Source organism: Camellia sinensis, chromosome 6, assembly GCF_055761805.1.
Source record: "Camellia sinensis isolate YWXY chromosome 6, ASM5576180v1, whole genome shotgun sequence".
Taxonomy (NCBI): Eukaryota; Viridiplantae; Streptophyta; class Magnoliopsida; order Ericales; family Theaceae; genus Camellia; species Camellia sinensis.
The window spans coordinates 10,149,411-10,172,254 of record NC_138966.1 but is presented as its reverse complement, the minus strand read 5'-3'; the positions used below and the strand labels follow the sequence as shown (position 1 = coordinate 10,172,254).

At 34.7% G+C, this 22,844-nt stretch overlaps 1 protein-coding gene across 12 annotated transcripts; it reads left to right on the top strand.

Annotated features, from left to right (window-relative positions):
- The first annotated feature begins 987 nt into the window (after positions 1–987).
- LOC145792566 (uncharacterized) lies at positions 988–17,736 on the top strand. 12 transcript variants are annotated; one of them, XM_082873250.1, is made up of 5 exons: positions 1,014–1,207; positions 11,940–15,580; positions 16,320–16,367; positions 17,318–17,481; positions 17,576–17,736. In XM_082873250.1, the coding sequence occupies exons 2-5, from the start codon at positions 15,496–15,498 to the stop codon at positions 17,582–17,584; spliced, it is 306 nt and encodes a 101-aa protein (XP_082729376.1). In that variant the 5' UTR covers positions 1,014–1,207; positions 11,940–15,495; the 3' UTR covers positions 17,585–17,736. The 12 variants fall into 12 exon arrangements, 2 of the variants coding, with proteins under 2 accessions (XP_082729376.1, XP_082729377.1); XR_014331940.1 differs by lacking the exon at positions 11,940–15,580 and adding an exon at positions 1,274–1,308 and having other exon boundaries at positions 17,242–17,736; XR_014331941.1 differs by lacking the exon at positions 11,940–15,580 and adding an exon at positions 1,274–1,308 and having other exon boundaries at positions 16,290–16,367; positions 17,318–17,736.
- The last annotated feature ends 5,108 nt before the right edge of the window (positions 17,737–22,844 follow it).

Sequence of the window (22,844 nt, the reverse complement as noted above, 5' to 3'; positions counted from 1 at the left end):
CACATGTACAGAATTGATGAATGACTTTATATGAATTAACTGAATAAATAAAATTTCAATTTGCTCTCTTATATAATGATAAGGTTACTTGAATTTTTAATTGAAACAAATTTCTGACATTATCAAAAAGTGTTAATTAACTTGATGATTAATTAATTTATTATAAAATTGGAAACTTTAAGGGACGTGATTTGGTTTTTGTTTCATTTTAGTCCATGTAGTTTTAATTGACTCAATTTTGACTCTAAATTTATAGATTTATCTCAATTTATTCCCAATTGCTTATAATTGTTGGGTAAATTATATCAATAGTCCTCACATTTTGTTGTTTCCTAGTTTCAATTGACTCAATTTTGAAACTTTATTTTAGATTTTATATCAATTTAGTCCAATTGATAACGTCTTTGGTGCTTTTGATAAAAAAATTTCACTTAATTGGTTATGGTCACTTAATTGACCAAGTTTATGATTTTGCTCATAAAATGATGACACATGTTGCATTTGCCTTGAAAAAATGCTATCAATTGAACTAATTTGAGACAAGATAATAAAAAAACAAGGTCAAAATCTATTAAATTGAAATTATAGAAATTAAAATGACACAATAGCCAAAATAGAGAGACTAACAGTGTAATTTGCCCTAATTGTTAGCATTTTTCAATAAAAATGCACATGTCATTTTTTATAAGCAAAATTATAAATTTGCTCAATTCAGTAAATTAATCTAAACCAATTCGGTGATCATTTTTTGTCAAAAACACTAATGGTATTATCAATTGGACGAAATTGACACAAAATTTAAAATTAAAAGTTAAAATCAATCTAATTAAGAGTGTAAGTACCAAAATTAATATTTATTTATTTTTATTTAAAATATGAACAAACTTATCTAAAAATAAATAAATAAATAAATAAATTTTTTGGTACACCAGTTTATCACCTCATTACCAATTCTCCATTTATATATATATATATTATAAAAACATAGGAAACAAGACTTACGAGAAGGCCAAAAAAAAAAAAAAAAAAAACCGACTAAACTACATCAAAAGACTAGAGTAGCTGTGGGACAAAATTGATTTTGGTGAAGCAATCCAATTCACGAATCCAACAAATTTAAGTTCGTTAACCCAATCCATAATAAATCTGAAATTGATAAAGCAAAATCGATTTTGGCGGGACAAAGAGGCAAGAGCGAAATAATGAGGTAAGGGTTTATCATTCTTCATCTTTTACACCACTCTTATCTAACATCTACACCACAAATTTGCAGTTTTTTCATCTTCTACAATCTACTGAGTTCATTAGGTATTCTTTCTCTCTTTCTCACTCTCACACATGGAGGCAAACACACACAATACCTCTATCTTTCTTTCTTATTTATAATCTTCTTATTTTGGGTATAAAACTTGATATAATCTGAAAGTCTAGTCTTCTAATCCATGAATTTATTAATTTTCATCTCTTAATATTAAGGGTTAATTATGATTTACTATTATTGTATTTATATGGTGATTTTATATAATGCCATGCTAGTGTTTGTTCAAATGTCTCAATGAGACCTTGCATTATTTTGCTATGTTTGTTTTTTATATTTTTATTTTTTTTGATCCTGTTGTAAGGATGAATAAGAAAAAAAAAAAATCCTTTTATTAGATTTTGTTTTGATTTTATATTAGATATTTGCTCAATGTTCATGTGGTTGTTGATGATTTTTTTTTAAATGTTTTTTTTTGGGTGTCTTTGGATAATAATTTAGTGATATGGGTAGATAAATTCTATTTTTCCAAGTTGGTTATGTCATCCAATGTTTGGGGTACCATGCTATGCATGAAATTTACTGTCTTATAATGATTTAACTAAAACATATCAGTGGTAGAGCAAAAATTATAACTAGAGGGGGCCATACTTGATAACAAAGTTCTAATTATTTCTTTCATAGCAATAGTATCGTACGTAACTATATTAAAAGATACATTTTTAATATAAAAAATGAAAAATGTCATTAAATCCAAAAATAAAATTCTCAATCAAGAAAGAGTATTTTGATTTCCAAGTTAGGGAAAACATTGATCAGAACTTTTCTAATAAGTATTTTGCTCTGTTGTTTAAAATATTTTGTGCTTGTACTCATCATTTTGTTTATTTATTTTCTTGATCAATATGAGGCCATAGCCTGGGAATTAGTAGTCTAGCCTATAACAAAACTTGAATACTTAACCTCTTAGTCTAGCCAACTTCACGACCTCTAATTAATTAGGCTTGAACCCTTTGTCTTATCATTATTTTCTTCTAATGTCTCAAAAAATAAATTATTGTATAAAATTTAGTTGTGGAGCCAGTCTTTTATTGGTTAAACAAGGAGGCAGCATAAATTTCAATTATTGAAAATATATAACCACAAAATAATTTGTGTATTAACATAAAATAATTTGTGGGTCCACCTCTTCTATGGGTGTTGGGAGGGCTATTAGATTTTAGATTGCCCTTTGGGGGTGGGGGGCACTGTCACGACCCAAACCCGCTCCTGTAGGTTTAGCGTTGTAACGGGCTAGTAATCTTTGGATTACCAAAGGACTCTGAACAGAATAACTTATAATTTGGGGTTGCGGAAGCAAATATAAAAACATACATAGTCCATTGAGCTGTGGAGACATATATGGGATAGAAATTTTAAACCTTCTACACATATACGTGACGTCATAATGCAGGTCTTACGTCACATTCATTACAGATATAGCCAAAAGGGACTTAGCTCAATATACAGATAACAGAAAACTTATTCATAATTCAAAGAAGACAAGGTCTTAAGCATAAGCTATTTAGACTTGACTTGCTCACAAAAGGGAACCTCCTCAGAGGCTCAACGGCTGGCTGACAAAACTAAGACACCAGGTCCTCAACTTTGAGTTTGGTCACACGCCTGGTCACCTACATATATAACATAAATAGTGAGCGGAAGCCTAGTAAATAATAACAGAGTAAAAAGTTTAAATGAATGATGTCCGTCGTAGATACAACTTTCAAATCTCTTATTGAACAGAAGCATAAACATATTCATATCAGAAACAGAGTCATAAGCATATTCATATCATGAGTGGTGCATCAGTTAGCAATAAACTTATCTCTTTGGTCAAGCATATTAAGTTCCACATTGGAACCTCCGGTACCGGGTAACATATCACATACGTGAGCCATAGTATTGTTTCCCTCAGGCGAGGGTCTATGCCACGACATTATTTCCCCTGAGCGAGAGCCTGGGCCATGGTATTGTCTCCCCTGGGTGAGGGTCTCACAACCATAAGCCACAATATTACGTCCCTTGGGTGAAGGCCTCTGCTAAGGATACCACAATTACATTTCACAGGAGTGGATCATCATTCATGTAATCACATCATTTTCTTTTCTATCATTCGAAATAAAACCATTCTTATCATATCAGAATATTCAGAAGTATTTCATATCAAACATAGCTTTACTAAGTTATTACTCACAAATAGCTTCACAGATAGCTTGGTAGCAAACCAATGGATCAACAGCTTATGGTGCCTGACTTACATCAACATAACAGATACATATACTGAAACACACGCTTGGATTGCACATAACTCATTTTATTTTGTTGTTAGTGTGTTTCTAGCTTTTACTCTCATCATTGTGTCTTAATCTTGGCCTAGGAATGCCTAGGATGCAATGAGGATGCCAAAATGCACTTGGAAACACTTAACAAAACTTGCTGAAAACAGGGGTCCCGCTCGAGCGCAACTTCCCTCGCTCGAGCAGACATACAAACATGTGAGGGGTTGCTCTAGTGCATCTTCCTTCGCTCGAACGATCTGCAAACTCTGAAAAAGTACTGGTTGTGTGAAATCTCCGCTCTACGGTCGCTCGAGCGTGAGACTGATGTCCCCGCTAGAGCGTAGCTTCTGTCGCTCGAGCGGTCTGTAAAATGTGTTAACTTCTGGGAGCTTGCATTTCTTGCTTGAGCGAACTTTTGGTCGCTCGAGCGGAAGTGCCAGATCACAAAGTGGTCGCTCGAGCGTAAGTTTTGTTACTCAAGCGGGAGGTCGAATTCTGGAATTTCCAAATTCACCTCCAAGCTGTAAAACTCAATTTAAAAGTTGCAAACCATGGTTTTTTTGCCCAAAAACTTGAGGAAACTTATATAAACTTGGAAAACATGGTGAATTAAATATCATTTCACAAAATCAAGGCCTAAAAGCTTGCCAATTGTGCAAAACAACTCTTCATTTCTTTGAAAACATAACATGTATAACATGCATGCTTTATCTTGACTTCAAAGATTCCAAACCATGATTATTTGCCATAAAATGGTATCAAACAAGATGAATTCTCAAGATATGGTAAGATGAACACATGCATGAGGTAATCTCTTGAAATCAAACTCAAATTGTGCTCCAATGGGCATGCATGCATGATATGATCTTCCTACCAACTCAATAGCTTAATTCTAGATTGACTCAACTTACTCTTATGAATTCATGAGCTAGACATCATAATTGTACCATCTAAGGGTTGAATTCTTATCTAGACTTTTCAAGGTGAGAACTAGAGGCTTAATTCTTGAGTCTCCAAGTCCAATCCTTTTTTTTCCTAGCAATTCCCCTTAGTTGAGCTCAAATCTCTCATTTCTCTCCCTCTCTCACGTTTTTGGGCTCAAGGAGGATGAAATAAAGGTGCAAAAATGATCTCAGAAGTTAAATTAGCCTTATATAGGCTTGATTAGGGAGTTTAATCAATTGAGCTTACCACCAATCAAATGGACATTATTTTATTCTAATTAATTTGTTCCGAATCGAACTTCAATTGAACTTACCATAATTTCCTAAAAATTCCAAATAACTCATATATCAAGTCAATTTCATGATTGGATGCTAATAAGGTCTTTAATTTGCAGAAAAAGACAAAGCACAAACAAATCTTCCTACAATAGACAGATAAAAACACAAATAATGCAACACACATGTAATTAATTTAGAATTTCGTCTTAATTACTTATTGGGCATAATTAATCATGGTTAATCAGCTAATCACATGTCGGGGTTATTACAGTCTTTCCCTCTTAAAGAGTTTGGTCCTCCAAACTCGAATTACCTTCATTTTGGAAGAATATTGGGTTCAACAGAAATAAATCTGGATATCTCTTCATCATATCTTCTTCTGTTTCCCATGTAGCATAAGTTCCTCCATGATTCTACTAATCAACTTTCACCAACGGATTCCCTTGTTCCTCAATCTCTTGATTCTTCGGTTAACGATCTGAATTGGCCGTTCTTCATACGTATAATCATCCTTCAAAAGTACATGTGTCAGCTCAATAACATGGAATAGGTCCCTCAAATAGTCTCGATGTATTGAAACATGAAAGACATTGTGCATATTTTCCATGATTGGAGGCAAGGCTACCCAATACGTCACCGGGTTAATTTTTTTTAGGATTTCATAAGGCCAACATATCTTGGTGCCAACTTACCCTTCACTCCAAACCGTGTATGGCCTTTCATTGGAGTTACTTTGATAAACACATGATCTCCAACTTCATATTCTTTATCATGTCTTCGGACATCGGCATAACTCTTTTGGCGGCTTTGTGCAGTTTTTAGACGTTGTCGTATCAATTTCACTTTTTCAGTTGTTTCTTGCACAAGTTCTGGTCCCAATAATGGTCTATCACCTACCTCAACCCAGCAAATTGAAGATCGACACTTTCTACCATACAAAGCTTCATATGGGGCCATACCGATACTTGAATGGTAGCTATTATTATACATAAATTTGACCAATGGTAAGAAGGTCTCCCAATTTCTTTGAAAGTCTAACACATACATCCGTAACATGTCTTCCAATGTTTGAATTGTCTGTTCAGGTTGACCGTCTATCTATGGGTGATAAGCATTGCTTAATCTCAATTCAGTCCCCAAAGCTTGTCGCAAACTCTGCCAGAATCTCAAAGTAAACTTGGGATCTCTGTCAGATACTATGGACACTGGAACTCCATGAAATTTCACAATCTCATTGACATACAAGTTAGCTAAATTATCCGCATTATACAAAGATTTGACAGGTAAAAAGTGAGCAGATTTAGTTAATCGATCAACAATGACCCAAATAGAATCCATACCTCAAGAAGAGCGAGGTAGTTCTACAATAAAATCCATGATAATATGCTCCCATTTCCATTCCGGTATTGGAAGCAGCTGAAGTAATCCAGAGGGTCGTTAATGTTTAGTTTTAACTTGTTGGCAATGTAAACATCTAGCCACGAAGTCAGCAATGCTTGTCTTCATTCCAGGCCACCAGAAGTTCTGTCTTAAATCATGATACATCTTTGTGTTTCCCGGATGCATAGCAAATTTGAAATTATGTGCTTCAGTCATAACACGTTTCCTCAAATCAGAATGGTCCAGTACACAAAGTCTATTCTGGAATTTCAGCACACCATTCTCAGTCACAAATCCTGGCTTCGGTTTTGAGCCAATCTCCTCAATGATTTTCTTTAAAAACTCATCTTCACATTGTTTCTCTTTAATTTCTTCAATGATAGCAGGTTGAGCAGAAATGGCAACCAAGATCCCACCTTATTCATGCAACACTATTTCAATCTCATTCTTCTCCAAGTCACACAACAACTTTCTCCGACCGGTGAGCAAACATGACAAATTTCTAATAGATTTCCGGCTCAATGCATCTGCAACGATATTTGCCTTCCATGGATGATACAGAATTTCCAAGTCATAGCCTTTTATCAATTCCAGCCATCTTCTCTGTCTCATGTTCAGTTCTTTCTGAGTAAAGAAATATTTTAAACTTTTGTGATTGGTATATACTTCACAAGTTACGCCGTATAGATAGTGACGCCAAATTTTCAAAGCAAACACCAAAATCGCCAGTTCAAGATCATGAGTCGGGTAATTATTTCATGAGGACGGAGTTACCGAGAGGTATAATTAATTACTTTCCCATTTTGCATTAGCACACAACCCAAACCTTTGTAGGAGGCATCACTGTAAATCTAAAACCCATCAATTCCATTACGCAATGTCAGGATAGGTGCAGTTACCAATCTAGTCTTCAATTTCTGAAAGACTGACTCCCGTTGATCGTTCTAGTCAAATGGTACATTTTTCTATGTTAATTGTGTCAATGGCATAGCAAGTTTCGAGAAAATCTTTCACAAATCTTCTGTAGTAGCCAGCAAGTCCCAGAAAACTTCTGACTTCGGACACATTGGTTGGTCTTGGCCAATCAACAATAGCCTCGATTTTCTCTAGATCCATTGTTATGCCATCTTTGTTAATCACATGACCCAGAAATGCCACGCTGCCAAGCCAAAATTCACATTTGGACAACTTTGTATACAATTTCTTCTCCCTTAAGGTCTGTAAAGCAATTCTCATATGATTTTCATGTTCCTCCATAATTTTAGAATAAATCAATATATCATCGATGAGCACAACAATAAACTCATCAAGGAATTGTTTGAACACTCTATTAATTAAGTCCATGAATGCTGCAGGTGCATTAGTTACTCCGAATGGCATTACCAAAAATTCATAGTGTCCGTATCTAGTTCTGAATATAGTTTTCTCAACATCTTCTACCTTGACTTTTAATTGATGATAGCCCAATCGAAGATCAATTTTAGAAAATACTTGGGCTTCCTGAAGTTGGTTGAATAAATCATCTATCTGGGGCAATGGATATTTATTCTTGATAGTTACTTTATTCAGTTCCCGGTAATCTATACATAATCTTAAGGACCCATCTTTCTTCTTAACAAACAAAACTGGAGCACCCCAAGGTGAAGTGCTCGGGCGGATGAATTTTTTGTCTAACAGTTCTTGAATTTGGGTTTTCAATTCTTTCAGTTTTGAGGTTGACATTCTGTAAGGGGTCTTAGAAATAGGTTGTGTTCCCAATGCTACTTCAATAGTGAACTCAATTTCCCTATTAACTAAGTCTCCAGGCAAGTCATTCGGAAACACATCGGGAAATTCACAAGCAACAGGAATAGTTTCTACATTAGAATTATCAGAAATCTCAATCAAAACACAACACATGTAACCCTTACATCCCTTCCTAAGCAGTTTAACAACTTTCATGGTAGAAATCAAGTATGAGGGAGGAATTACCCCATTCCCACTAAACACAAACTCAGGTAAACCAGGTGGATGAAATACTACAGATTTATTCACACAATTAATAGTCGCACAGTGCTTCGTTAACCAGTCTATACCCGTATGCAGTCAAAATGACCAATTCCCAACAGCAATAAGTCAACATACAACGTCACATTTTCAATCACAATATCACATGCTGGATAGACATATACACATACCATAGAACCCCCAGATGGCGTGGATACAGACAATAAATAATTCATGGATTCTAAGGGTCTAGTTAATTTTCGAGAAAAGGCATGCAATACAAATGAGTGTGTAGAACCAGAATCTATCAAGACATACGCATTTTGGGCACAAATGTAAATTATACCTGACACCACAGGCTCGGTGTTCTGTACAGCTCCGGGCACTAGTGCGAATACTTTCCCTTGCTTCAACGTTTCATTCCCAGTGTTACCCTTGACATTAGTTCTAGCATTTGACCAGGCCACCGAGGCAGACCCAGCTGAACTTGCTGCGAGGCGATTGGCATTCTCAAGCCCAAGTGGACAATCTTTCATCATATGGCCAACTTTGCCACACCAATAATAGGCATTAGATGCACGGTGACACACTCTCTTGTGCTTTCTTCTACAATCAGGATAGTTTGGAATAGAGCCACTACTCTGGCTAAAGCTGCTGGAAGATCCCGTGTTCTGTTTTTTTGAAAATGACCGGCCCTTCTTGAAATTGTATTCAGATCTTTTACTTCTCCATTCTGTGGTTGGTGCCTTGGCTTGTTTCATTGCTACTAGGGTGGCTTCCGTCATTATTGCTTTGTCCAAGACTTCCACATAGGTAGGCAACTTCAAGATGCCTACTCGATCAAACACTTCTAAATCCAAGCCGCCTTCAAATTTTCTCGCCTTTTTGTAATTAGTATCCACCATGTGTGGGGCAAACCGAGCCAACTTAGTGAATTTGGCTTCATACTTGGCCACGGACATCCTGCCTTGCTTAAGTTGTTGAAACTCTGACACTTTCCGATCTCTAAAACAATGGAGAAAGTACTTGTTGTAGAATATCTCATTGAATTGAGCCCATGTCATGTTTCCATTGCTATTGTAGATTAATAACCACCATCTTCGGGCTTCATCTTTTAAAGTGTAGGTGGCCAAAAGGACTTTTTGAATCTCAGAGCAAGGAAACACCTCAAATAGTTTCTTCATTTCCAGTAGCCATATTTCTGCCTTTAAGGGTTCAATACCACCAAAGAAGGTTGGTGGTTTCATCTTCATGAATTTCTGAGTAAGGTTGATTAGGTCATTTTTATTGGGTTCAACTTGGACCGGCAGAAGTGGAGGAGGTAAAGGTTGTTGTTGTGTTATTGCTTCAGTTAGAGCTGCAAGCATTTGCTCCATTCGGCTCATGTGAGCCTCTGACGATTCAGCTGTACTGTTACTTCTTGTTTTTTCCATTGCTATTGATAAACAGAACATTTGTGAACATAGGCAAATAGTTCGTTTCACAATGTTTAGATCATTCAATCACGGTCCATTCATTTCTATTTCAAGTATTCATGGTCAAATTCAGTTTCCTCATTTACAAAAATTAGTAAACACACTCATACATACATATGAGATGCCTCTAATGCTTACTAGGACACCTTATAGCTCATATGAACTCATGTGTGTGGTATAACATGTGCTTTGATACCACTCTATCAAGACCCAAACCCGCCCCTATAAGTTTAGTGTTGTAACCTGTAACAACCCCGACCTCTAATTAACATTAATTCATGATTAAATAAGCCTAATCAGTAATTAAGGTGAAATTCTGAATTAATTGCATGTATGTGTTGCATTATTGTGCTTATATCTATTTATCGTGGAAATATCTATTTCTGTTTCGTTCTATGAATTGAAGGCCTTATCATTATCTGATTACAAAATTGACTTGATTTATGTGCTATTTAGGATTTTTAGAACATTATGGTAGGTTTAATTGAAATTCGATTTGGCACAATTAAATTAGAATAATTTAATGTCTAATTGATTAGTTTGATCAACAATTTAATCAAAATTTAACTAAGCCTATATAAGACTCCCATATGTGTTTCACCTCTCTTCTTCAACACATTTTGAGCCTACACAAGCAAACAGACATGAGAGAGGGAGAGAAATGAGAGATTTGAGCTCAACCAAAAAATTTGCTAGAAATTGAAGAAATTGGACTTCAACCTTTAGATTTTACAATTATGATGTATAGGACATGAACTCTAGAGAATTAAGTTGGATGATGCAAGAATTGAGTAGTGTAATGCAAGAATTGAACTTGATGGTTGACTATAGGAGTGTATCATGCATGCATGCATATGTCATGGCATTTTGAGTAGTTTTCTAAAGAATTTTCACATGCATGTGCTTATCTTGACTTGGTTTTGAGAATTCATCACATTTCTTACCATTTGACCTTAATTGATCATGGTTTGGAAAGCCTAAGCTCAAAGTAATTCATGCATGTCATGTTCATGGCATATTCATAATTTCAAGTTGGAGTTTTGATAAATTGGCATGCTTTAGGGCCTTGATTTAGTGAAATGATCTTCAAATCATGGTATTTTACAAGTTTCTAAATGTTTTTTGGAATTTTGGCCCAAAAATATGAGTTTTAAGGTGTGTGATTCGAGTTTGGAGCTTGGGAGTGCAATTTGGAAATTCTAGATTCTGCACTTCCGCTCGAGCAACAAGTCCGTGATCTTACACTTCCACTCGAGCGACTTGAAGTCCGCTCGAGTGTGAAATGCAAGCTCTCAAAAGTTTACACATTTTGTAGACTGCTTGAGTGATAGAAGATGTGCTCAAGCGGGGACCTCAGTCTCACGCTCGAGCGACCGTCGAGCGGTGTTGGCACGAAGATTTCACACAACCAGTACTTTTGTAGAATTTACAGACCACTTGAGCAAGGGAATCTGTGCTCGAGCGACCCCTCACATTTTTGCATTTCTGCTCGAGCAAGGGAAGTTGCACTCGAGCGTGACCCCTGTTTTCAGCAAGTTTTGTTAAATGTGTTAAAGTGTATTTTGGCATCCACATTGCATCCTTGGCATTCCTAGGCCATGATTAAGACTCAATAAGAGGTTAAGACCTAGAAACACACTAAGAACGAAGCGAAAGAAGTTAACTACCAATCGAGTGTGTGTTTCTATTGTATACATATGTAGGTCACGCGCCACAAAGTTATCTGATTTGTCTATTCCGCAAGTGGAGCCATTTGTGAATAATAACTCTGTAAAGTTATGTTAACTTTAATTATTTTCTGATACTATGAAATGATCAGTTTTCTGAAATGTGATGTTTTGTATGAATGAATGATTGTCCAAATTTCTAAAACGTGTTCGTGGCATTCTTAGCACAAGGCCCTTGCCCGGGGTAATAATACTGTGGTCTATAAGTATAAGGCCCTTGCCCGGGGCTAACAATACCGTGGTCTCATGGCCCTTGTCCGGGAGTAATAATACTGTGGTCTCAAGGCCCTTTCCCGGGGTTAATAATACTGTGGCTCAATTATATTATAACTTTCCCTATATCAAAGGTTTCTTATGGAACTGACAAGCATGATAACACTAATGGATGTACCATGTATGATGAAACATGAACTCTGATTTCTGTATGTAGTTTGAACAAGAATATGAATATAAATATATTCCTGATACGAACTCTGATTTCAAAATTTGTTATGGACATCATTCATTTAAACCCTTTACTTTGTTATTATTCACTGGGCTCCCGCCCACTATTTATTTTATATATGTAGGTGAGCAAGCGCGTGACCAGGCCTAAGCTGCTGCCTGGAGTGTTTTGAGTCAGCCAACCACTGTGCCTCTTGGGGAGGTTCCTTTTTGAGAAGTCAAGTTCTATGAACCTCATGAAGGTGTTTTTGTTGGTTGTTTTGCTTATCTATATCTTGGGCTAAGTCCCTTATGACATTATATGTATGGTGATACAAGTCTTGTGGAAGTTTGACATTGTATAAGTTTAAAACTTATTTGTCTTATGTATGTGTTCATAGCTCTATGGACCTTGTATTTCGTATAATTGCTTCCGTAACCCCTTATATTTTGTCATTCTGTTAAGAGGCCTTTGGTAATCCCAGGATTACTAGCCGATTACGTCGCTAAACCTATAGGGGCGGGTTTGAGTCGTGACATAACCAGCCAGTAATCCTTGGATTACCAAAGGCCTCTAAACAGAATAACTTATAATTAGGGGCTGCGAAAGCAAATATAAAACCATACATAGTCCATTGAGCTGTGGAGACATATATGGGACAGAAATTTTAAACCTTCTACACATATATGTGACGTCATAATGCAGGTCTTACGTCACGTTCATTACAGATATAGCCAAAAGGGACTTAACCCAATATACAGATAACAGAAAACTTGTTCATAATTCAAAGAAGACAAGGTCTTAAAAATAAGCCATTTAGACTTGACTCGCTCACAAAAGGGACCTCCTCGGAGGCTCAATGGCTGGCTGACAAAACTAAGACACCAGGTCCTCAACTTTGAGTCTGGTCACGCGCCTGGTCACCTACATACATAATATAAATAGCGAGCGGAAGCCCAATGAATAATAACAGAGTAAAGAATTTAAATAAGTGATGTCCGTCGCAGATATAACTTTCAAATCTCTTATTGAACAGAAGCATAAACAAATTCGTATCAGAAACAGAGGCATAAGCATATTCATATCATGAGTGGTGTATCCGTTATCATTAAACTTATCTCTTTGGTCAAGCATATTAAGTTCCATATTGGAACCTCCGGTACTGGGTAACATATCACATACGTGGGCCACGATATTGTTTCCCTTGGGCGAGGGCCTGTGCCACGACATTATTTCCCCCGAGTGAGGGCCTTGGCCACGGTATTGTCTCCTCTGGTGAGGGCCTCATGACCATAAGCCACAGTATTATGTCCCCTGGGTGAGGGCCTTTGCTAAGGATACCACAATTACATTTCACAGGAGTGGATCATCATTCATGTAATCCCATCGTTTTCTTTTCTATCATTCAAAACAAAACCATTCTTATCATATCAGAATATTCAGAAAGTATTTCATATCGAACATAGCTTTACTAAGTTATTACTCACAGATAGCTTCACAGATAGCTTGATAGCAAACCAATGGATCAACAACTCAGGGTGCCTGACCTACAACAACATAACAGATACATATACTGAAACACATGCTTGGATTGCACATAACTCATTTCATTTTGTTGTTAGTGTGTTTCTAGCCTTTACTCTCACTATTGTGTCTTAATCTTGGCCTAGGAATGCCTAGGATGCAATGAGGATACCAAAATGCACTTGGAAACACTTAACAAAACTTGCTGAAAACAGGGGTCCCGCTCGAGCGCAACTTCTCTCGCTTGAGCGGACATGCAAACATGTGAAGAGCTGCTTGAGCGCAACTTCCTTCACTCGAGCGGTCTGAAAACTCTAAAAAAGTACTGGTTGTGTGAAATCTCCGCTCGATGGTCGCTCGAGCGTGAGACTGAAGTCCCTGCTCGAGTGTAGCTTCTGTCGCTCGAGTGGTCTATAAAATGTGTCAACTTCTGGGAGCTTGCATTTCTCACTCGAGCGAACTTCTTGTCGCTCGAGCAGAAGTGCAAGATCACAGAGTGGTCGCCCGAGCGTAAGTTTTGTCGCTCGAATGGGTGGTCAAATTCTGAAATTTCCAGATTCACCTCCAAGCTGCAAAACTCAATTTCAAACTGCAAATCATGATCTTTTGGCCCAAAAACTTGAGAAAACTTATATAAACTTAGAAAACATGGTGAATTACAGATCATTTCACAAAATCAAGGCCCAAAAGCTTGCCAATTGTGCAAAATAACTCTTTATTTCTTTGAAAACATAACATGTATAACATGCAAGCTTTATCTTGACTTCAAAGCTTCCAAACCATGATCATTTGCCACAAAATGGTATCAAACAAGATGAATTCTCAAAATAATGGTAAGATGAACATATGTATGAGGGAATCTCTTGAAATCAAACTCGAATTGTGCTCAAATGGGCATGTTTGCATGATATGATCTTCCTACCAACTCAATAACTTAATTCTAGATTAACTCAACTTACTTTTATGAATTCATGAGCTAGACATCAAAATTGTACCATCTAAGGGTTGAACTCTTAACTAGACTTTCCAAGGTGAGCACTAGAGGCTTAATTCTTGAGTCCCCAAGTCCAATCCTTCTTCTTCCTAGCAATTCCCCTTAGTTGAGCTTAAATCTCTCCTTTCTTTCCCTCTCTCACATTTTTGGGCTCAAGGAGGATGAAATGAAGGTGCAAAAATGATCTTAAGGAGTTAAATTAGCCTTATATAGGCTTGATTAGGGAGTTTAATCAATTGAGCTTATCACTAATCAAATGGACACTATTTTATTCTAATTAATTTGTTTCTAATCGAACTTCAATTAAACTTACCATAAATCCCTAAAAATTCTAAATAACTCATATATCAAGTCAATTTCGTGATCAGATGCCGATATGGCCTTCAATTCGCAAAATAAGACAAAACACAAACAAACCTTCTTACGATAGATAGATAAAAATACAAATAATGCAACATACATGTAATTAATTTAGAATTTCATCTTAATTACTTATTGGGCATAATTAATCATAGTTAATCAGCTAATCACAGGTCGGGGTTGTTACAGGCATCCCTTGGCAATTTACCAACCAAGAAGAAAAGCACTACAAATCAAATAGGATTTCAAAACTTTGCCCCTTCAATCTACCATTGAGAATGTATACCATTTTATAGAAGATGTGTCATCATTTTATATTGACTATAAGTAATGGTTTGGATTAAAAATAATAATGAAAATACCATGCAGCTTCCATTATATGTAGCTTTGATGGGTCAGTGCAAACTAGTAGTCCTTCATTCTTTCTAGGATTTTTAAGAGAGATGAGAAAAATAAGATTGGAAGAACTATGATTCTCCCTGTTTCTATCCCCTTGTTCATCCTTTATTGACTTCTCTTGAACTATATTATGGAGAGTTCTTGTGCCCTCTATTTGTGTGTATATGTGTTTATATAAATAGTATGTATATTACTTACAATTTTGATAGTGTTTGGCATCTTATGTTTGTTAAATGTTAAAGGGAAGATTTGATCATTTACTTTATTTAAAATATGCAAATGAAATTATTTTTATGGCTTGACTTCATAGGTGCAGTGGCATACTACATTATGAATTTTGTTCATTAAATAATTGGTTTGGAAAATGCAATTATGCTTGCAATGTATTGAGGGTATATGAAGGTGGTCAAAGACCCACCCTTTTATGGATGTAAAGGCCAAACATCATTGGTATGTTGCTTGCCCAGTTGCCCATGAACTTGCTTTGGGATCATTCAACTGGTTCTATGGTATGTAGCTAAGCTTCCTCATCAACAGAGATACTCGAAATCAGTTTTTCAAACACAATATTTGTTTTAAAATATAGCATTTTATGGTATATGCTTTCACAATCGTTTTGGCATTTGCTTGTTTCTAAATAGTTTAATTTTAAGTTACAAAAAGCGAGATTTGCTTATAGAACTTGAAAACAGTCATATGGATTATTTCATAAGTTAATTTAATGAGATATACTTAGGCTCATTACTATAAATCATGGACGTTCATATATACATGAATATGGTTGCACCTTGTTGACAATCAGTGGTAAATTTGGTAGACCATGGGACTTCTAGGAATCATGGTAGGCATTATGATGGCATGAGACCACTTCGAGTAGGAGATGACCTCCTTTTATAGTAGAATTGGATAATAGGGACCGACTCACTCTTCAGAGTTGTGCTTAGTAGGTGTGATACAACTTATTAGGTACCATAGTGGGTAGGCGTGATACACTTCTTGTGGTATCACATGACTTGGTCTATTTGATCTTCTTGCAGAGGTCTCTTTATCATGTCTAGCCAAAGTGGGGTCACCTTGAGAGGGCTAAACTAAAAAACTTTGATGATCCCTCAACTCTAGTCGTCAATCATGTCCCTAGATAGAAATTATAAGTTATTAATTGTTTTCCTACATATATCTATGTGTGTGTGTAAAAATAATTAGTTCAAATTTGGTTAGGTCACAACTTTTAGTCCTCTTGACATGCAGCTCAACATCTAGTCCTCATCATCGATACAAGATGCCTCTCTTGCATAGGTAACCACTAAAAGCTAATCATACAATGACATTACTTCAAGCTTTGTTTTAGAATAGCATGCAAAACTTGTCTTAGAATTGTAGAATGATAAGAAGTGTTCCAAAATATATCTTCCTGTTTTGATGGAAAATTTTAGTTAGCAGTAAGTTTTGGATTAATCCTCTATTCGACCCTGTTTTGGGGCAGCTAAAACAATTGTAATCAAGTTGCAAATCTGTTTACAAAGACTTTAATATAAATAGGGTCCAAGCAAAATAGAAAAAGGAACAAATTGTAATTAGTACTCTTTAAGAAAGTGTAATTCTAGAAAATTTCTTCTTGTTTTTGTTTCCTCTTGTGAGAAACTATGTGAGCTCTTCTTTCTTGGTTAAGGCTCGTAACAATTATAAATAAAGACATTTTGAACTTATAAAGGTACATGAATGTCATTAAACCTTGGCATTTTCATTTCTAACTTATAGAAAGAAGTCAAAAGTAGTGAAAGGGATCTTGATATTGGTAATGGGCATGGTTGTGATTGTTGTTGATTGGTGCCTTTGGTTGTCGTAATTTTTTAAGCTATTGTTTGATACGATCTAAAGACTTACGGCTGTTGTTTTCATATAATTTGTTGTAATGTGGTGGACCAATTAAGTAATTAAATCATGGTAAATTGATTCCCAAAATATTTTTTTTTTCCTTTCACTAAAATATATATGTGTATCCAAAATATATAAAAGTAGACAAGTAGCACGTGGCTTGCTTATCTACTAGAGAAATACATATCACTTTCAATTGTGATCATTAGCACTTTGCACTAGTTTTTTTTTTTTTAACTATTATTTATTAGTTGTAAATACATATTTACTTAAGTAGTTAAATTTTGATTTATAGGTTAGAGATATAGTTGTTCTAAAAAGTATCATTAGGCCAACAGAAACAGTTACAATTGGAGTATTTGAAAATACAGATCCATCTACAGAAGTAGAAGGGAAAGAACTAGGACCTGACTATTGGGAGATACATGTTCAAGTGCCAGTCAAACCTAATGAGGGCTTGATCCAAACATATGGACTTGTCAAAACAATTGGACAAGCTATTGGAGCTCATGTTGCTTGGTCTGCTCTATTTGTGGTATATTTCTTCCATAAATCCTAATTTCATTAACAATTTTATATTAACTCAATATAGTTTCTAATACTTTTGTATGTTTATCTTTTGGATGAAGATTTCGTAAGTTATAGATGCTAGTCAAGAATACTTATACAAGCGAGGTTGAGAATTTGGAGACTGAATTTGTTTTGGTAATTTGTTTCTATAAAAGATAGATATAACTATGGTTTTTGAGAACTTATAGTTGGAATTTTTATTTATTTATTTATTTATTTATTTATTTTTAAGCTTTGACTTTGTTAGTGTGGTAGATTTTTTTTTATAATTTTCATTATGATTTTTATTGTAATATAAATAAATTTATATCTTTAGATCAAAAAATAATTGTGGTTTGAATTTTCTTTGTTTTTAATGTGATGATCATATGGTGTTAATATTTGTTTATTATTATGGAAATATTACAGGATGAATGGATGTCCAATTAATATAGGATGTGGCAATCAATATTTAATTTTTTTATAAATTAAAGGACAATTTTTACAGGTATTTACGCATGCTTAGTTGTGACTTTTAAAAGTGTCGTTAAAAAAAACATATAAGTGGCATTTCATAGTAGTGGTAGTAGCTTTGCAAAGTGTCACTAGAATAAGCTCCAATGGCACTTATATCCATTTATGGCACAAATGAATTGGATTTAGTGGCATTTATAAAGTTGTTGAAAATATCAATCGTGGCATAACAAGCTCCATTAAAAAAGCATATAGTGGCATTTTTTAGATTGTAAGTCTTTTTTAATGGCACTTGGTAGCGTCACAAATAGTGTCTACCATGACATCAAAGTGTCATTGAAAGTCTTTAGTCTTAATGGTGTAATGGCACTTACAAGTGTCACTAAAGTGTCACTAAGTCTTTTTTTGATGGCACTTGGTAGTATCATGAATAGTGTCTATTATGACATCAAAGTGTCATTAAAAGTCTTTAGAGATGATGGTGTCATGGCACTTGCAAGTGTCATTGAGGTGCCACTAGTATCTACCGTGGCATGGGTATGAATGACACTTGTTCAAAACACAAGAAGACTAAAAAAATTCACTAGAGGAATAGTTTTATGACACTTTTAAATGTCACTAAATTAAGAAAATATTGTAGTGCTACGACATTGTTCGTCATCATTGCCTCCCAAAATAAAGAAAAGATAGAGGGGAAATTACCAATCACATCAGAGGTGATGTGAGAAAGTTTTTACATATGAATGAATATGTTTACAATATTAATTATTAATATTGATAAAATTTATCTGTAATTATTTTCAATTTTTACACTGATTTAAAATTTTCTCAAAAAATAAAAGGCATCTCTTAAATAAGTGCACTTATTTGGGTCATATTATCTATTTATTTTTTTACACATCTTTTCATAAAAAGTTAAAAAATACGTTTATTTAAATCATTCTAAGTCTATAATTAAGCGGAACAAAGAAAGAAAATTTACACTGGAGTTCCGTCTCGTCTTTGAGTTGGTGGTGTCACTATAACATATAAGAGTTTTAGAGACTAAATTTTTTGGTCTCTAAAAGTGAAAATTTTGTTACAAAAGACATTTAGGGACCAATTTCTATTGTCATAAGAATAGTCGCTAAAAGGTTGTCCTGAAAAGTTAAAAATAAGGTTTTTAGCAACAATATTTTGAAAATGTCACTAATAAATACACTTTTAGGGACAAAATAATTTGGTCTCAAAATAGTTTATTTTTTGAGATAATAAATTTGGTCTCAAAAAGATAATAATTTATCATTAATGTCCAATTTTCATTGCTAAAAATATAATAACGATACTTTTCGCAACAAAAACATTTGTTCTCTAAAAAATAATTTTGTCTCTAAATTTTAGTCTCTAAAACCTTAATTTTTTGTAGTGTGTTTTGTTAATATATTTTTTTTTATCTTACACTGAATTGTAATTTTCTTAAAAAAAAAGTTTAACAAATATGGTCATAGTTTGCAAAATGGAGGCAAAATTCATTGTATTTTACTCCGTGGGCAATTTGTATCTCTAACTTTTGGAAATAAAGATATAATTCTCTTATATCCTGATGTGTTTCACCAAAATTTAAAAAAAAAAAAAGTTTTGCAATGGTGATGCTACATGTATAGGTAGCAAGCTAATTACTCATTGAAAGTGAATTCACTCTCCGTATGTAGTCTTATTGTTGGTTGAGGAAACCAAATTATGAATCCCTATGACCTTGAATTTTTCCTTGTGTTTCACATTTATGGTTAAAAATGTAAAGTAAATTATAAATATATCTCTTAAAATTTGTTTAAAATACAAATTGTCTCTTATAGTTTAGCAAATTACAGATGCCCCCTTGTTAGAATTTTTTATTTAACAAAATTAATTTAAAAAATAAAATTCATAATTGCTCTTCTATACAATAATAAAATTATCTAAATTATTAATTGAAACATATTTCTAATATTATTAAAAACTGTTAATTGACTTGATAATTTACTAATAAAAGCGATGATTTGTTATGAAATTAAAAACCTCAGAGGGTGAAATGAAATTTTTAGAACCATAGGGGCGATTCGTATTTTAATCAAACCTCATGGGATGTATTTGTAATTTATCCAAAAATGTATAATGGTGTATTTTAATACACAAAACTGCAAGGAATTATGTATTTATTTTCAAATAACATAAGATAAACTACACATGGGATTATTTACAAGTGAGTCAAGTAAAATTTGCCCAATCCTTCTTCCGTGTATACAACTAATGAATTTGTAATAAAAAATAGATTAAAATAGGGAGAATTACATCCAAGTGAGACATATTTTCTTTTACACAAAGATGAAAGGATGCAAGTCACACTTGCATCCCCATATCATTTCACTTACATCCCATCACAAAATCACTTGCACCCACATGTTTGTATAATTTTTTTTCACTGCAATTCCCTTATTAAAGTATCACATGAATTGAATTTTTTTAAAAAAAATCCAATATAATTGATGGAACATTGTTATCCAGACTAAAAAGTTAGACATACTTTTTAAACCCAGTGACTTGTCAAGAAATTATCAACCAATTATCTTCTTGACACATTACTGAGTCTAAAGAGTGGGTCTAAAAAGTAGACTTATATATTATTTTCCTAATTGATGAGGGATAAATTTGTCATCATTTTACTCAACTCCACTTAGGTTTTTCTTGTCTTCTTTTTTTACATTCGTAAAATGGATATGCAGTTAGGCTACTCTATATATCTATCAGAAAGTTTTGTCCCTTAGCACCCACAATGCATTTACAGGGAACTTCATCGCACCTATATCGAGGCCAAAGCTAAGGTCTCATGTGCTCTGAGCACTAAGAAGTATATTTAACCCAAAAAGGGGTACCCAAGCTTAACACTCAATTTTTTTTTTCTCGTCTACATAAACAAGTGATATGATAAAAAAAATTCTGTCTACTCATATGATATGAGGTGTGCATGATAGAATTTTTTGTAGGGAAGGACTGATATACACCCTTCAAAGGGTGTGTATCATATGCACTTTATAACTATAGAAAAAAAAAAATGACATAATTTCAAATAAAAATAAAATAGAAGTCATAACCAAATACAAAAAATTCATAACCAAAATCTCAAAATAATGTCATAGCTAAAGAAGGTCTCGTTTGGGAACATACTATTTTAGTAACTTTTTGACTTTTTGACTAAAATATGAGATAAAAAAATTAGTATATTTGGAATGACTTTTTAGTTTTTTACGAAAAGATGTGCAAAAAGTAGAGAGAAAATAGAATCTTTGATTTTTTGGTACATGTTATAGGCTTTTTGATTTTTTGGGTAAATTACACTTACACCCCCTAAGGTTTGGGTTTAATACATATCACCTCTTGAAGTTTGGGAAATTACACTAACCCCCTGTCATTGTAATTATTTATACAGAATGAAGACATTGAACACATGCACTCTCTCTTTTTTTGCTTTGCTTTACTTTCTCTTTTTTTTTTTTTTTTTTTTTTTTGCACTTTTCCGTTAAATTTTTTTTAATGTAATTTTCTCTATTTTTCTATTAGGAGTTGTTACCTTTTATATAAGCAGGGGGTTTGTGAAAATGAGATTATTAACCACAAGGATGGGAATGCAATTTCTAAAACGTCAGGGTGTGGGTAGTAATTTGACCAAACCTCAAGAGGTGTCAATGTAATTTATCCTTGATTTTTTAGTAAATTTTTGATTTCGAAAATGTTTCGTAACTTGAAACATTTAGCTCGAACGGCCCGAATGTTTGGACTCACGTGCGTGGTGCCTATCATGCCCAAAACGACATCGTTTTGGGGCTAACTTTTTTATAAAAAAAAAGGGAGAAAAATTGAAGAGAGATGAGACTCTATTTGCACTCAACTCTTGAAACTCAGTCAAGCAAACAAAGCACTCTTGTTTCAAAGTACATTGACTTTATTATACTTACAAACCGGAATTGAATGGATGATTGATGGGGTTTTTAAACGCAAACCCTAGATCTATGGTTTTCAGCGGCGACGAGAAATTGAGAGAAAAGAGTCTTACGGTAGTGGCGGCGGTTGTGGAATGTTGACCGATGATGGTGGTTGGGTGTTAGTGGCGAGGTCGAGATCGCGAGAGAGAGAGAGAGAGAGAGAGAGAGAGAGAGAGAGAGAGAGAGAGAGAGAAAGGGGCTCGCGGCGGTCGGACTGAAGGAAGAGGAAGAAGAAGGGACGTAGGTGGGTTATGATAGCGAGGTGGTGGCGCGCCGGTGGGTGTAGGGAGGGAAGGGATGGAAAAGGGATGGCGAGTTCGCCGGAGAGCGGGTGACGGCAAGATCTCCGGCAATATTTCTTGTCTTTCTTCTTCTCAGTTTTTTTTTTTTTTTTGAAGTTTCTCAGACCCAAGGTTTGACATCATTCTTTCTCCTCTCTGGGAAATCCTATTGCTCTCATCCATGGTGTTTGTTTTGTTTGGTTGCTAAGAATTGAGGTAAAAGGAAAAATTCAGCTTCAAAATTGCATGACTACCCTTCAAAGTCTCAACATCGGTTCCCCTCTCTTTGTCCTCTCCTCTCTCTTCTGTCTGTTTGTTTTTGTTTTTGTTTTTGTTTTTGTTTTTCTTTCTCTTTTTTTTTATTTAACAAGCACGTGAATCTCATAGAAAACCAACATTTCGAGCCATTTGGGTTAGCTCATTTCGAGCTACCCAGCCGTTCCGTTTTGATTTTTAGGTTAAAATAAGCGCATGCCAAACGAATTATATAACTAATAGTCCGTTTGTTTTGGGTTATAAGGGATTAAGCTGGATGTGGGGTCTATTAATATTATATTTGTTTGTAAAATAGGTAAGGGAATTCACAATACCTTGAT

What these genes read in the sequence shown, in the direction of transcription:
- LOC145792566 (XM_082873250.1), top strand. Translation starts at nt 15,496, where the DNA reads ATGGATGTAAAGGCCAAACATCATTGGTATGTTGCTTGCCCAGTTGCC. An exon ending in ATCATTCAACTGGTTCTATG is followed by an intron (nt 15,581 to 16,319) that starts GTATGTAGCTAA and finishes CTTGACATGCAG; the next exon opens with CTCAACATCTAGTCCTCATC. An exon ending in AAGATGCCTCTCTTGCATAG is followed by an intron (nt 16,368 to 17,317) that starts GTAACCACTAAA and finishes TTGAAAATACAG; the next exon opens with ATCCATCTACAGAAGTAGAA.